General features: G+C 34.8%; 1 protein-coding gene and 1 long non-coding RNA gene across 3 annotated transcripts in view; one reads left to right on the top strand and one right to left on the bottom strand.

Moving 5' to 3' along the window:
• LOC138805847 (uncharacterized) overlaps positions 1-13571 on the bottom strand; it is a 52503-nt gene that overhangs the window by 20827 nt on the left and 18105 nt on the right. The gene's annotated exons all lie outside the window — the stretch shown is intronic.
• The window catches only part of Pip4p2 (phosphatidylinositol-4,5-bisphosphate 4-phosphatase 2), a 58066-nt gene that overhangs the window by 27807 nt on the left and 16688 nt on the right, over positions 1-13571 (top strand). For both annotated transcript variants that reach the window (XM_069991037.1, XM_069991036.1), the window contains exons 3-5: positions 1356-1462; positions 5101-5224; positions 10335-10387. In XM_069991037.1, the coding sequence (XP_069847138.1) occupies positions 1356-1462; positions 5101-5224; positions 10335-10387 (284 nt within the window). The remainder of the gene's footprint in view (positions 1-1355; positions 1463-5100; positions 5225-10334; positions 10388-13571) is intronic.

The following is a 13571-nucleotide window of genomic DNA, read 5'->3' as shown; positions in this document are numbered from 1 at the left end:
AGAATGGGTCAACCTGTATGCTTATTTCAGCATTTTGTTATTTCCCTTCCCCTACCCAAATTAGAAAAATGTATATACACGATGCAGGACACTAGAATCAAATACAGTGAAAACAGGGGTTATACCATGGGGGAAGAACATACAAAGAAAAAAAATCACATAGTACATTATAAATACATTAAAAACAATAGCAAGAAAGATAAAACCACTTGTGTCCCTATCTTGGGGTTCATCAGAAGACTCCACATAGAGCTCCCCTATGACCCAGCAATCCACTTCTGGGCATTTACCCAAATGATCACAAACAAGAATATATGAAAGCTACCAGCACAACTATGTTTATCGTAGCATTATTTGTCGTAGCATGATTTCCATATCTTAGCTATGGAACCAACCCAGATGCCCCTCAGTAGATGAATGGATCAAGAAAATATTGTGTGTGTGTATATACATATATACACACATATAGGTATATATGTGTATATGTGTATATATATATAAATATATATGTATTGAATTCTATGCCTCCATCAGAAAGAATAACACTGTCCCATTTGTTAGGAAATGTAAAGACTTGGAAAAAATTATATTAAGTGAAGTAAGACAGGCCCAAATAATCATAGGTCCCATGGTTTCCCTTATTTGCAATAACTAGTGTATGTCTAGGACAAGCAGAGGAGGTCAAAAGCTATGTACATCTGTTTTCCTCTTGTTTAGCTTCCAGTCAGATATTTTGCTGGGAATCTCACAGAAGTGAGGCTCTGTTCTAAGTGATTATTTAGTTTAATAAACTTAAGCCTAGAGTTACAAAGAGTATTTTCTCTGAGATTTATTCTCAGGTTAAAAGTATACTATAAAGTTGTCTTATAAAGAAATGCTAGTGCAATTATAAATTTGTAAGTTCAAGTATATCATATAACTAGTTGCTTATATTCTATTCAGTAACGTTTTTTTTTTCTCCACTGTGTTTATCAAGTTTGCTCTTCCTGGACAGGTATAAGAGTCCTTTGTGAATGTTTGCATCTGACTAGAAAGAGTTGATCACCTTGTCTTACGAACTTTAAAAAGACAAAAAATACCCCACCACTTAGTGTACACTAAATATTCATTCCATATCAAAATGACCAGTACAAACTAAATTTGAAATACACCTTTCATAATTAAATCTCTGTAGCTGCCCCCCCGCCCCCCATTACAAAGTGCTTGTGAACAATTGTAGTACTTGGAACCACTTGCAATGCAGTTTCTCATATTATGCTTTGGTAGTCCAAAGAAGTTCTTCCCTTCTTAAACATAAACTGTGACACTATAGCTTTGATTAATTTGCTGTCTTTGCATTTTCTTCCCTTATCTAGCCAATCAAAAATCCCCCAACAGGGAAGAAATATGTTAGATGTCCTTGTAATTGTCTCCTCATTTGTAAGGACACATCTCGGCGAATAGGATGTCCAAGACCTAACTGGTAAGAGATAAAGATTCGTTCATCCATTCATTCCTCTATTCAAAAAGTGTCATTATGTTCCAGGCTTAGTTTTACTCAAACTTTGTTCTCAAAGTTGATTATAGCACCTAAATTGTGATTGTTGTTACTAAAGCAATGACATGCTTAGATATTTGTGGTCATTTGTAGGATATAATATTTTCAAATGAGCAATGGATGCTTTATCTTTGAAAGTATTTAATGAATGATGGTAAACTAGTGACTCATTGAACCTATTTTAAAATCACAAGTTATTTTACCTTCCAAATCTTGATTTTAATCCAGAAATGTTTTAGTTCTCATTATGTATCTCCTTGTATTCTACAGTAGTCTCTGCTCAATATAATGTATGTAATAATTGTTTGCTATTATGGAAAATACTATTATGGATGTACTTAGATATAAGTAAAAGCCCTTAATTGTGGTTTTTGTTACCTTTTATCTGGCCTTTTGACCAGTTCATGAACCATTCAAGACATATTGGTGATAGACTTAAAAGTAAAAAGTCAAACTGGCTCCCATTTTTTCCATATTTCCATTTGTTTAAAGAAGCATTAAAAAATTCTGGACTTCTCAGAGAAATTTGTTTTCACCATTTTGGTACCTTTGGGACACATAGTTTTATTAATGTAGAATTTTTTTTTTGCTTATTCAGTCTTCTAAACTTAAGGTGTCTTTTTAGAGAAAAAAATGAATGAAAATTGTTTGATTTGAACTTGTAAAAACATACATACGGCAGATAAGTGTTTCCCAATGTCATTGATTAGGACCCATTCCATATTATCATGTTTAACTCTATCCCAAGTGTATAAAGACTATTTTTTGCTTTTTATTATTAAATTTTTTATTGTAAAAATGTTGTACAGAGGGGTTATAATTACATGAGTAATGACCAACTCCTCTTGCCCCTCCCCCCCCAACATTCTAAGATTTGTTTTCAATATAGTGTCCTGTATATCTTGTCACAATGGGTCAGCCTGCATCCTCATTTAAGTGTTCTGCAATTCCCTTCCCCTCCCCAAATTACAAAAATATACAAGGTGCAGAGCACCAGCATCAAATCCAGTGAAAACAGGGGTTATACCATGGGGGAAGAACATACAATAGAAACAAAAGAACCACACAAGCAAGAAAGGGAAAAAGAAAAAAAAAAACAAAAAACCTCTTATGTCCCTGTCTTGGGGTACATTTTGCTTAACATTATCTCATTTGGTTGTATGTCCATAGCCTTTGACCTACTCTGCTTGTCCTAGACATGTACGAGTCACTGCAAACAAGGGAAACCATGGGACCTGTTTCTTTGGGCCTGGCTTACTTCACTTAATATGATTTTTTCCAAGTCTTTACATTTCCTAACAAAAGAGGCAATGTCATTTTTTCTAACGGAGGCATAGAATTCCATTGTGTATATATACCACATTTTCTTGATCCATTCATCTACTGAGGGGCATCTGGGTTGGTTCCATATCTTAGCTATGGTAAATAATGCTGCAATAAACATAGTTTGGCTGGTAGGTTTAGTGTGGTCTTGTTTGTGATCATTTGGGTAAATGCCCAAAAGTGGGATTGTTGGGTCATAAGGGAGCTGTATGTGGAGTCTTTTGAGGAACCTCCATACTGTTTTCCAGAGTGGTTGAACAAGTTTATACTCCCACGAACAATGCAGTAGGGTTCCCTTCTGGCCAAATCCCCTCCAGGATCTGTTGTTACTAGATTTCTTGATTATAGCCATTCTAGCTGGGGTGAGGTGGAATCTCAATGTTCTTTTATGGCTGGAGAGGTTGAGCATTTCTTTATGTGTCTATTGGGCATACTTATTTCCTCTTCAGAGAAGTCTTTAGCCCATTTGTTAATCAGGCAGTTGTTTCTTTGAGGACTTTTTGCTGGGAGATTCAGTTTTTTGAGTTCTAAGTATATTTTAGATATGAGACCATTGTCCATTGTATGGCTAGTGAAGATCTTCTCCCATTCCGTGGGCTTTCTGTTGATCTTGCTAGCTATGTCCTTTGCATTGCAGAAGCTCTGTAGTTTCATGCAATCCCACTTGTCCAACCTTTCTTTGATTTGTTGTGCTTCTGGGTCTCTATTAAGAAAATTTCGACCTGTGCCAAGAAGCCCTAGAGTTTCTCCTATTCCTTCCTGTAATGTTTTCATGCAGTCTGCTTTTATTTCGAGGTCATTGATCCATTTGAAGTTGATTATGGTGCAGGGTGATATATGTGGATCTAGCTTTAGTTTTCTACAAGTGTTTAACCAATTTTGCCAGCACCATTCTATTTCTTTAGCTCCCTTATCAAAGATTAGGTGGCTATAGGTCTGTGGGTTAATTTCTTGGTCTTCAGTCTATTCCATTGGTCCTCAGGTCTGTTCTTGTGCCAGTACCAAGCCATTTTGTTTACTATGGTTTGTAGTAGTTTGAAGTTTGGAATCGATATTCCTCCAGTGCTGTTCTACTAAGGATTATTTTTGTCATTCAGGGTCCTTTATTGTTCAATATGCATTTTTGGATTGCTTCTTCTATTTCATTGAAGAATGAGGTTAGAATATTGATAGGTATCACATTGTATTTGTAGATAGCCTTTGGCAGTATTGCCATTTTCATGGTTAATCCTCCCAATCCAGGAGCATGGGAGGTTTTCCCACTTGCTTAGTTCTCCTTTAATTTCCTTTTTCAGGTTTTTAAAGTTTTTGTCATACAGGTCCTTCACCTATTTTGTTAACTCCTAAGTATTTTATTTTTTTTCTGGGGCTATTACAAAAGGGTTGGGGTTGCTTTCCTAATTTCAGCCGCGCTCTTCTCATTATTGGCATATAGGAAAGCCATTGATTTCTGAGGGTTAATTTTGTACCTTGCTACTTATCAGCTCAAGTATCTTGGGAGTGGAGTCCATGGGGTTCTTTAAATACAAGATCATGTCATCTGCAAAGAGGGTTTTACTTCATCCTTCCCTATTTGGATCCCCTATTTGGATCTGCATCTTGTCTTATTGCTGTAGCTAGGTATTCTAATACTAGGTTGAAGAAGAGTGGGGAAGGTGGACATACTTGTCTCATTTCTGAATTTAGAGGAAATGGCTTTAACTTTTTGCCATTAAGTATAATGCTGGCTGTAGATTTGTCATATTTAGCCTTTATTATATTGAGGAGTGTTCCATGGATTCCTAGTTTTTCCAGAAACTTCATCATAAAGGGATGTTAGATCTTGTCAAATGCTTTTTCTGCATCTATTGAGATAACCATGTAGTTCTTATCCGTGTTCTTGTTGATGTGATGCATATATTGAACCAGCTTTGCATCCCTGAAATGAATCCTGTTTGATCGTGATGTATGATTCTTTTGATGAGTTGTTGAAATCGACTTGCTAAGATTTTGTTGAGAAGTTTTGCATTGATAGTCATCAAAGAAATGGGTCTATAGTTCTCTCTCTTTGATGAGTCCCTACCTGGTTTATTTTTCGCTTTTGAGAGTCAGACTATTGATATTTTCTGTGATTTGGGATCCAAGGCTTGAGAATAATTTAATTTAAAAATCAAGCGTTAACAGTTTCATAGACACACTCCATGTTTTTGGCCATGTATTGCAGGTTTTGCCCTCAGTCCATTTTCTTTTTCTTTTCACAGTAGACGCATAATTAACCTTGGCCCAGTAATGCTTATTTCTGAAGAACAACCAGCTCAACCTGCATTGCCAATCCAACCAGAAGGTACAAGAGTTGTATGTGGGCATTGTGGAAACACGTTCCTGGTAAGTAACTGGATATTTGTCATAGAACAACTTATAACTATCAAATCTAGTAGATTTGATAGTTGCTAATTGTCTTAATATTTTGTCAAATGTACATCAAATCACAAGTTAAAATACACCCTTGTCTACTTAGGAAGGCAATTAACCAAAGATACAGTTATGACCTAAAGCTACGGCATACAGTATCTTCTATGAATTTGACAAATCATAAAGCCTCTAATTGGTCCAATTGAGAAAAGGAGCCACCTAGGTAAGATAAAGAGTTTAGCTATGATATCTTGACTTGGTGACTAAATAAATCTTTTTTGTTTTGGTCTGGTCGTGGGGCCTGAACTCTGGGCCTGGGCGCTGTCCTTCAGCTCTTCAACTCAAGGCTAGCATACAACCACTTGAGCCACAGTGCCACTTCTGGCTTTTTTTTTTCTGCTTATGTGGTGCCGAGGAATTGAACTCAGGGCCTCATGCATGCAAGGCAAGTGCTCTACCACTGAGCCACCTTCCCAGCCCCTAAATAAATGTTACTCTTCTCACCTTCTTAGTAATAAAATACACATGCTAAGGCCTGTTTCATGGTTTTGGAATTCCAGAACATTTCTTACTATTAATTTATCAAAATTTTTCTGCTTTATACTTAGAGAAATGGAAATTAACTCTTTCACATGATATACAAACCATCAAATAATGAGAAAGTCTAAGGGATTTGGTATGAGTAAAAGCAATTTGATGTGATTGCTGTCATGAAGGACTGAATGAGCTTAAGAAAGTATGTGGGATTTGCTTCTTGTCCCTCTCTTTTTTCTTTTTTGCCAGTCCTGGGTTTTGAACTCAGGGCCTGAGCACTGTCCCTGAGCTTCTTTTGCTCAAGGTTAGCACTCTACCACTTGAGAAACAGTGGCACTTCTGGCTTTTTCTACTGATGTGGTACTGAAGAATTGAACCCAGGGCTTCATGCATGGAAGGCAAGCACTCTACCACTAAGTCACGTTCCCAGCCTTTTTATTTTACTTTTATTAAAGTAATTTATATGGACAATTGTCAATGTCAAATAAAACTACAGTATCCTTATCTATCTGACCCCCAAATATCATCCCCCAAATACTCTGAATTCTTCTAGGTGCTCTCCTCCTTACTTACAAGTTCACTTACAAGTTCAAGTTCACTTACCTCACTTCTTTTTGATGAAGTAGTTTTGAACATTAACTACTAAATTATGTTACAAGCTGAGGATTTATCATTCAAATGAACAACCCACTTATATTCCTTTTCCTAATCCTGATTCCATAGTCTCAGTAGGGTTATAATATTAGTGTTTACATGTTTTTGTTTTCCTTTTTTAATGATGAGGTGAATTACATTCACAACTGAGCCAATAGATGTACTACATTTCTGTATGGCTTTTGACATTTTCTTGGATTTAAAAATAGAGGTCATCAGTTCTTCCCATACTCTTATAGAACTGTCAAGTTTCTGACAGTGTATTTGTAAACATGAGAACTAAATATAGTATCCTCTAATAAAATATATTGATCTATGATAAATATATATTAAAGAATTTTTAAACAAATTGTATTTAGAAAAAGATGCCATTGAAAAATCTTCAAAATAGGGTTTTTTTTCCTCTCCTTACTCAGATCTCCTTCCACAATGACTTTGCATTCTGACTTATTACAGTTGTATAACAAATCTTTACCATGGATTATCTTTGTAGCCACACTATGTGGGCTGATTTGTTTAACAATATACATTGAATTTGTACCAGGTACTGGGCTATTTCTAGGTGCCAAGGAATCTGTGGTAAACAAGAAGCAGAGTCTCTCTTTTTATAGAGTTTTCTAATCTAATAGTAGCAAAAGACAAAATAGAAATTATCTGCTGTTTTTCACATAGACAGGGATGAGTAAAATTTCATTGTGTATATATACCACATTTTCCTGATTCACTCATCCATTGAGTGGCATTGGGCCAGTTCCATCTATTGGCTATGGTGAATAGTGCTGTAATAAACATGGTTGTGGTTTTTAGAGGATTTAATTTTTTAAGTTCTCTCTCTATTCTGGATACTTATCCATTAGAAAGGATGATATTGTAACATTTGTAATGAAATTGAAAAAAAGACTTGGAAAACATTAAATTAAGTGAAGTAAGCCAAGCCCACAGAGACAAAGGATCCATGTTCCATATATATATATATATATATATATATATATATATATATATATATATATATATGAAAGCTAGCTAGATATAGGTTACAAACTCATAAATATATTAGGCAGTATGCAAGTGTATACAAATGTATTAACTAAAATATGGTAGATTCAATGGAGATTTCAAATAGTGTAATTCCTTGGAAAGCCAAAATCAAAGTTCAGCCAAATGAAATACCAGGAAGCGGGTAATTGGAAGGTGTAGGGCATGGTAGATAATGAAGAGAAGACAAAGGGGAAATTACAGACAAGAATCCAATGTGTAGCCTACAAAATTAAGAGGAGAGGGAAGGACTAGATAAAGGAGAATGTGATGATCAAGATATGTAAGAATGTGATGATCAAGATATATCATATGCCTTGTTAAATGGTAACTCCTTTGTACAACGACTTCAATATAAAAATAGATAAAACTATATATGCATGCACATGCGTGTGTGCGCGGGCGCATACACACACACACACACACACACACGCACACACAAATACCTATATAAAGGAAGTGTTGTTCTCTTAGGAGTAAAGAAAGCTGTAGGAGGGCTTATTCGTAGTTGAATATAAACTAAAGTCATATGTATAGAATGGACTGCATAGGAGCAAAACTCAAGAGGCACAAGCCCAGATGTTTAGTATAAAGAACTGAGAGACAGAAAACTGTGAATTCATAGAAAAGAGAGAAGTAAAGGAAAATCAAAGACAACTGTTACAGAGATTTATATTTAAGTTTTTAAATGATCTGGCAGTGAATTCAAGAGACTAATTCAAACAGAGTTCAAATGTGTGGTTGTGGGGGGAGGGACATGGTGTATGTAATTAAAAATACATAATTCATGTATTTAGAAAATCCCTCTCCATGCCCCTGCACTGAAGAAAATTGCAAATATGAACACTAGAGACCAACTTTTGAAACTAGATCTTACTTTATATGTAGGGCAAAAATGGACTGATATTACCATCTCTGTATTCTGTATTCTGACAGTAATTATGGTTCAAAACTTTAATTCTCTAGCCAGAAAGAATATTTTCAAGTATAGAATTCAAAGGTGATGTAAAAGTTTCTGAAAAGCACTTTTTGTTGATTCAGAGAACATAGTAAATACCTGGTGGGAATTGTTGTTGAGAATTTCAGATTAATGAGAGAAGCTCAGTGGGATGTGAGCTCAGTAATGACTTTTTTTCTGTTACCTTCCACTTCTGGGAGCTAAAGGCAGAGCACTTGGCCTAGCATGCACAAAGTAAATGGAGATTGAACCTAGTGTGTGGAATACGTTAATTAGGTGCCACAGCCCTAACCTATTTTTTAAATAAGTTTTTTATTGTGAAAATACTGTACACAGGGGTTACCGTTACATGAGCAAGGTAATGAGTACATTTCTTATCAAGCATTGTTGCCTCTTCTTTTGTTTTCCCCCTACCATCCCTTCCCCCCCCCCGCCTAAATTGTAAAGTTCCTTTTCCAATATAGTGTCTTGTACCTCTCTCCTTGTATCTCTATTTAAACATTTTTTTCCCCTTCCCCTCCCCAAATTATACCAACATTAAATACAGTGAAAACAGGGGTTATACTGTGGGGGGAGGAACATACAAAGCAACAAAAAAATCACATGGTACCTTATAAATACATTAGAAACAAGAGCAAGAAAGAAAAAAACCACTTGTGTCCTTACCTTGGGGTTCATTTCACTTATCATCTTATCTGACCTTTTCTGCTTGTCTCAGACATATACTAGTTATTGCAAATAAGGGAAACCACGGGACCTATGTTTCTTTGGGCCTGACTTACTTCACTTAATATAATTTTTCCTCAGGTCTTTCCATTTCTTAACAATTGTGGCGATGTCATTCTTTCTGATGGAGTCATAGAATTCCATTGTGTGTGTGTGTGTGTGTGTGTGTGTGTGTGTGTGTGTGTGTGTGTGTGTGTATATATATATATATATATATATATATATATATATATATATATATATACCACACCCCCAAATAAACAAACTCAGAGATGAGAATGGAAACATCACTACAGAAACAATCAAGATTCAGAACATTACAAGGGAATACTTCACAAATCTTTATGCTAATAAGTTTGAGAATCTGGAAGAAATGGACAATTTCCTAGCAAATATTGACATGCCAAAACTAAACCAAGATGAGTTTAACCAACTTAACAGACCTATATCAAGCATTGAAATAGAAACAGCAATACATTTTTAAACAGCAATATGTTTTAAAAATATATTTTATGGAGATTTAATTTAAATGTATAAGAATCGTCCACTTAAAGAACTTTAGTCTACTATCTGTAAGCCATGTCAAGTATTTTAGTAACATTCCTGTGAGGAAGGCAGCACATTGTATTTGTCTACATTTACATGGAAGAAACCTTTAAAGAGAACATTGTCCCATAAGAGTCATCTGTTTTGGTAAGATCCTGTAAGCATGTTCATACATGATTTTAGTTCTGCCTCTATCTAATTTGTTTAGTTTATGTACTTTGTGGCTCCTCACACAAGTAGAATAGGACAATAGCTTTATGGTAGGTAAATCAGAATGTTCAAGTATTCAAAAGACTGGTTCTCATTTCAAGGGAAGACAACTTTGAAGGGAAATGAAATATCCTAGATGTGAACTAAAACGTGCAGAGGAAAAAGATGAACGTAAATATTACGATATTGCATTCCATTTTTGTGGCAAAGCAAATCTAGATTGCATCAAAGCCTTGGAAAAGTCGTGGGAACTATTTCAGAGGGAGGTGAGAAAGGTGGAGCGAAAAATTCCTGTAATCCTGAGGAAGCAATTGCTTCTCCTGTCAACTCCCATGTCATTTAAACTAAGAAATATTTTTATCAGATTGGAGAGTTTTTTTTTGCTTTAGTTTTCAATCCCTCTCTTCATTTATTTTTCAGTGGATGGAACTGAGGTTCAACACTCTGGCAAAATGCCCACACTGCAAAAAAATGTAAGTTGACAATATGATTGAGAAGTTCTTCAGAATTCCTACTTAAGTAGATTTTCACTTTAAGAAAAGTTGTGAAATGAATGAACCATTTGTATGTTTATTTGAGGTTAAAATATAATTGAACTAACTAGTATATTTCATTTTGAAAGTAAAATATTTAGGCTTGATTTCATCATTCTCAAAAGGAAAGTCAATTTTATTTTATTTTGAACCAGTATTAGGGCTTTAACTCAGGGCCTTCACCTCTGAATTTTTTTCACTTACGGCTGGTACTCTACCACTTAAGTCACACCTTCAGTTCAACTTTTTTTTGCTGGATAATTGGAGATAAGAGTCTTGCATATTTTTTGTATCTAGGCTGAGTTTGAGCTCAATCTTCAGATCTCAGCTTCCTGAGTAGCTAGTATTACAATTATTTTGAAGCTAGCCCAGGCAAGCAAAGCTGTAAGACTCTTATCTTGAATTAATCAGTGAAAAACTATGAGTGGAGATGTGGTTCAAGTGATAGAGTGCCAGTATTGAGTAAAAGCCTAAGACTCAGAGTTTAAGCCCAAGTACTGGCACTAAAAAAATAAACATCAATTACTTGTTGAGGATTTTTAAATGTCATGAGGGATATGATCTTTTTCAAATAGTCAAAACTTGGTTTTTGTAAAATGGGTTGCAATCCAGGAGAAAACTTAAAATTTCTTAGCATCCACAGTTATTATTAGTTTTTTTCATCTGTGTGATTATTACCATGGGAGTTTATATAATTATTTGTCTTATCTTAACCATACAAGATGATTTAGTAAGGCAAGTCATCTTATATCTACGAGTCAACTTATCTCTATTTCTATTTATCTCCATTTTTTGTCTAAGAAAAATAACTGCTATATGAAAATGGGAAATAACAACATTTTTTTATTGTGTCTGTACTGGATTTTCTCAAGATCATGCCAAGATTCCTTTTCTAGGAGGCATACTGTAATCCCTATATTGTGGTACCCAGAGACAGGATTTTTTTTTAAATTTTAAGACAGAGTACAAAGCAAAATCAGAAGAGAGAAAAAGCAAATGGAGCAAAAACTGGTGGAGACCACATAGATATAAGCTGCCAAAGGTCCTTTCCCACTGGACTCCTTCAGCGATGAACTGTTATCTTATTATGCAATATCTTGTCTACAAGGGAATCTCTTGTTAGGCATTTGATGCCCAAAGCTCCCACTGGAGCTGTTTGTGCCTCGCACAACCCAAAGTTTGAATATTCAGAGGGAATGAACGTGCAAGCCATATTGTTTATTGTGTAGAACACATTTGAAAATACAGTAGGTTTTTGAAACCTCACTGTATGAGATTGTAAATTTTCTGAAAAGAGTCTAAATCTTCTAAGAAAAAAAATGGTTACCTAGATAATTTTGATATAAATTGTTTGGATAATAAAACTACCAAAATACTTACAGATATTTCCCTAAAATTATAAAAGAATTATACCCTCTGTGTTTTTTCTAGAAAGGTAAAAAAGAAGACCAAGATTGAAGATTAGAAAGTCAGGTTTCTTTTTGGAGAGTGCTGGGGTTGAGTCCAGGGCCTTTTGGATGTTAACCTTATTTATACAGAGCAATCCATGCTTTGTCCATTAGGGAATGAGTGTGCTAAGTCTCTTAAAGTTTCTTATATATAAGACAAAGGGTACAGAAATCAAAAGCAGCAGAATTAACCAAAGGAAAAAAGGAAAGAAGAAAAATAAAAAGAACCAAGGACAGTATAATTTAAATAAATACACTTACTTCCATTTCTTGGAGTTCATTTTGATAGCTATTGAGCTATCATAGCTATTGAGCCCTTGCAATCCTCTCCTAAGAATATCCTCCTTTGTTCTTACTGCATAAATGTTTAGATTGTGGTTTAATCATGTCCAGGTGGTTAATTGCATATAAGTTTATCTGATTTGGGGAGGGTAAGGGAAAGCACAGAAATGGTGGAACAAAGGATGAACCCTTAAGCAGTGATGCCCATTAGACACTATCTTGGAAATGGTCTATACAACATTGAAATGAGGGAAATCAGGAAGAAAAAAACTGGGAGAGAACGAGGGAGAGGATGACACTGTTCAAAAGGAAATGTACACATTACCTCAATCATGCAACTCTAACCCCTGTGTATATCACTTTTACAATAAAAAAAATTAAATTCCAACTTTGGGACACTTCTCAACCTGGCTTTCTAAAAATGGCACACTCAAGCCTGTGAAGATTGCTTTCCCATAGCATTTATTTTAGCATTTATTTTCATAACGAACTTTAATTAAAAATTATTCTCCACCAACATGTGTGAATTACAGTATCAGCAAAGTCAACTCAACTGGAATATTTTGACAATTTTTTTGAAATTGAAAATATAGGATCATATTTTAGTTTGTGTGACCTTTAGTATGAAATAATTATTTTTTTATCTATTTTGAAAAATCCCAAAGCAGAAAAATCCCAAAAATGACTTCTAGAAGAAATTAAAGTGTCTAAAAAGTGAGAATGTGTTGTGTGCATATCTCCACTTATCTCTGCTAAACCAGAGTCTCACTAAATATAGTCCAGTTAGAGTAACTTTTTTTTTTTTTTTAGCATATTTTAGCTTTAAAAAAGGTTTTTTAAATTTGTGAAATCAATCTTCCCAGTTCTTTACTGAATCCAGTAGATATTTGCATATGGAGAAGCAAAGTGGATGATCCCAAATAAGTACACAGAAAAATATGCGTTTGAAGAATGCATATGTAAATGACATGTATTTCTGTATATTATTTTTAGAAAAAGAGTAGCTTCACTAAAGGCATCAACTTGGATAAATATTATAGCAAACAAAAAAGAGAGACTTGTGATTAGCAGATAGGATGCCAGGCATAGCTCCTTTATACACACATATACACTAGTAGAGATAAACTTCGTAGGAATCTTGCAATGCAGGGATTATTATCCTCATTTTACAGATGGGGAACTGTTCAGCGGTTAAGAATTTTGCTCAAGAAACTTCTAGTTATTTTAGAACAATGACAATATTTTTGGCCAGAATAAAGAAGTATTGAATGTCTAGACATTCTCTGATCACAAGACAGTGTATTAATATAGAGGAGAATTTGTAGTGATAACTTAGGGGATTTACATAGAAATTCACATGAACTAGAGATTATTGTAACCATCATTCTAAGAGG

This window comes from Dipodomys merriami, unplaced genomic scaffold, assembly GCF_024711535.1.
Source record: "Dipodomys merriami isolate MVZ:Mamm:240054 unplaced genomic scaffold, mDipMer1.0.p SCAF_4, whole genome shotgun sequence".
NCBI classification, from domain to species: Eukaryota; Metazoa; Chordata; class Mammalia; order Rodentia; family Heteromyidae; genus Dipodomys; species Dipodomys merriami.
The sequence above is the reverse complement of the archived record's forward strand: the minus strand, read 5'-3'. Positions and strand labels throughout refer to the sequence as shown.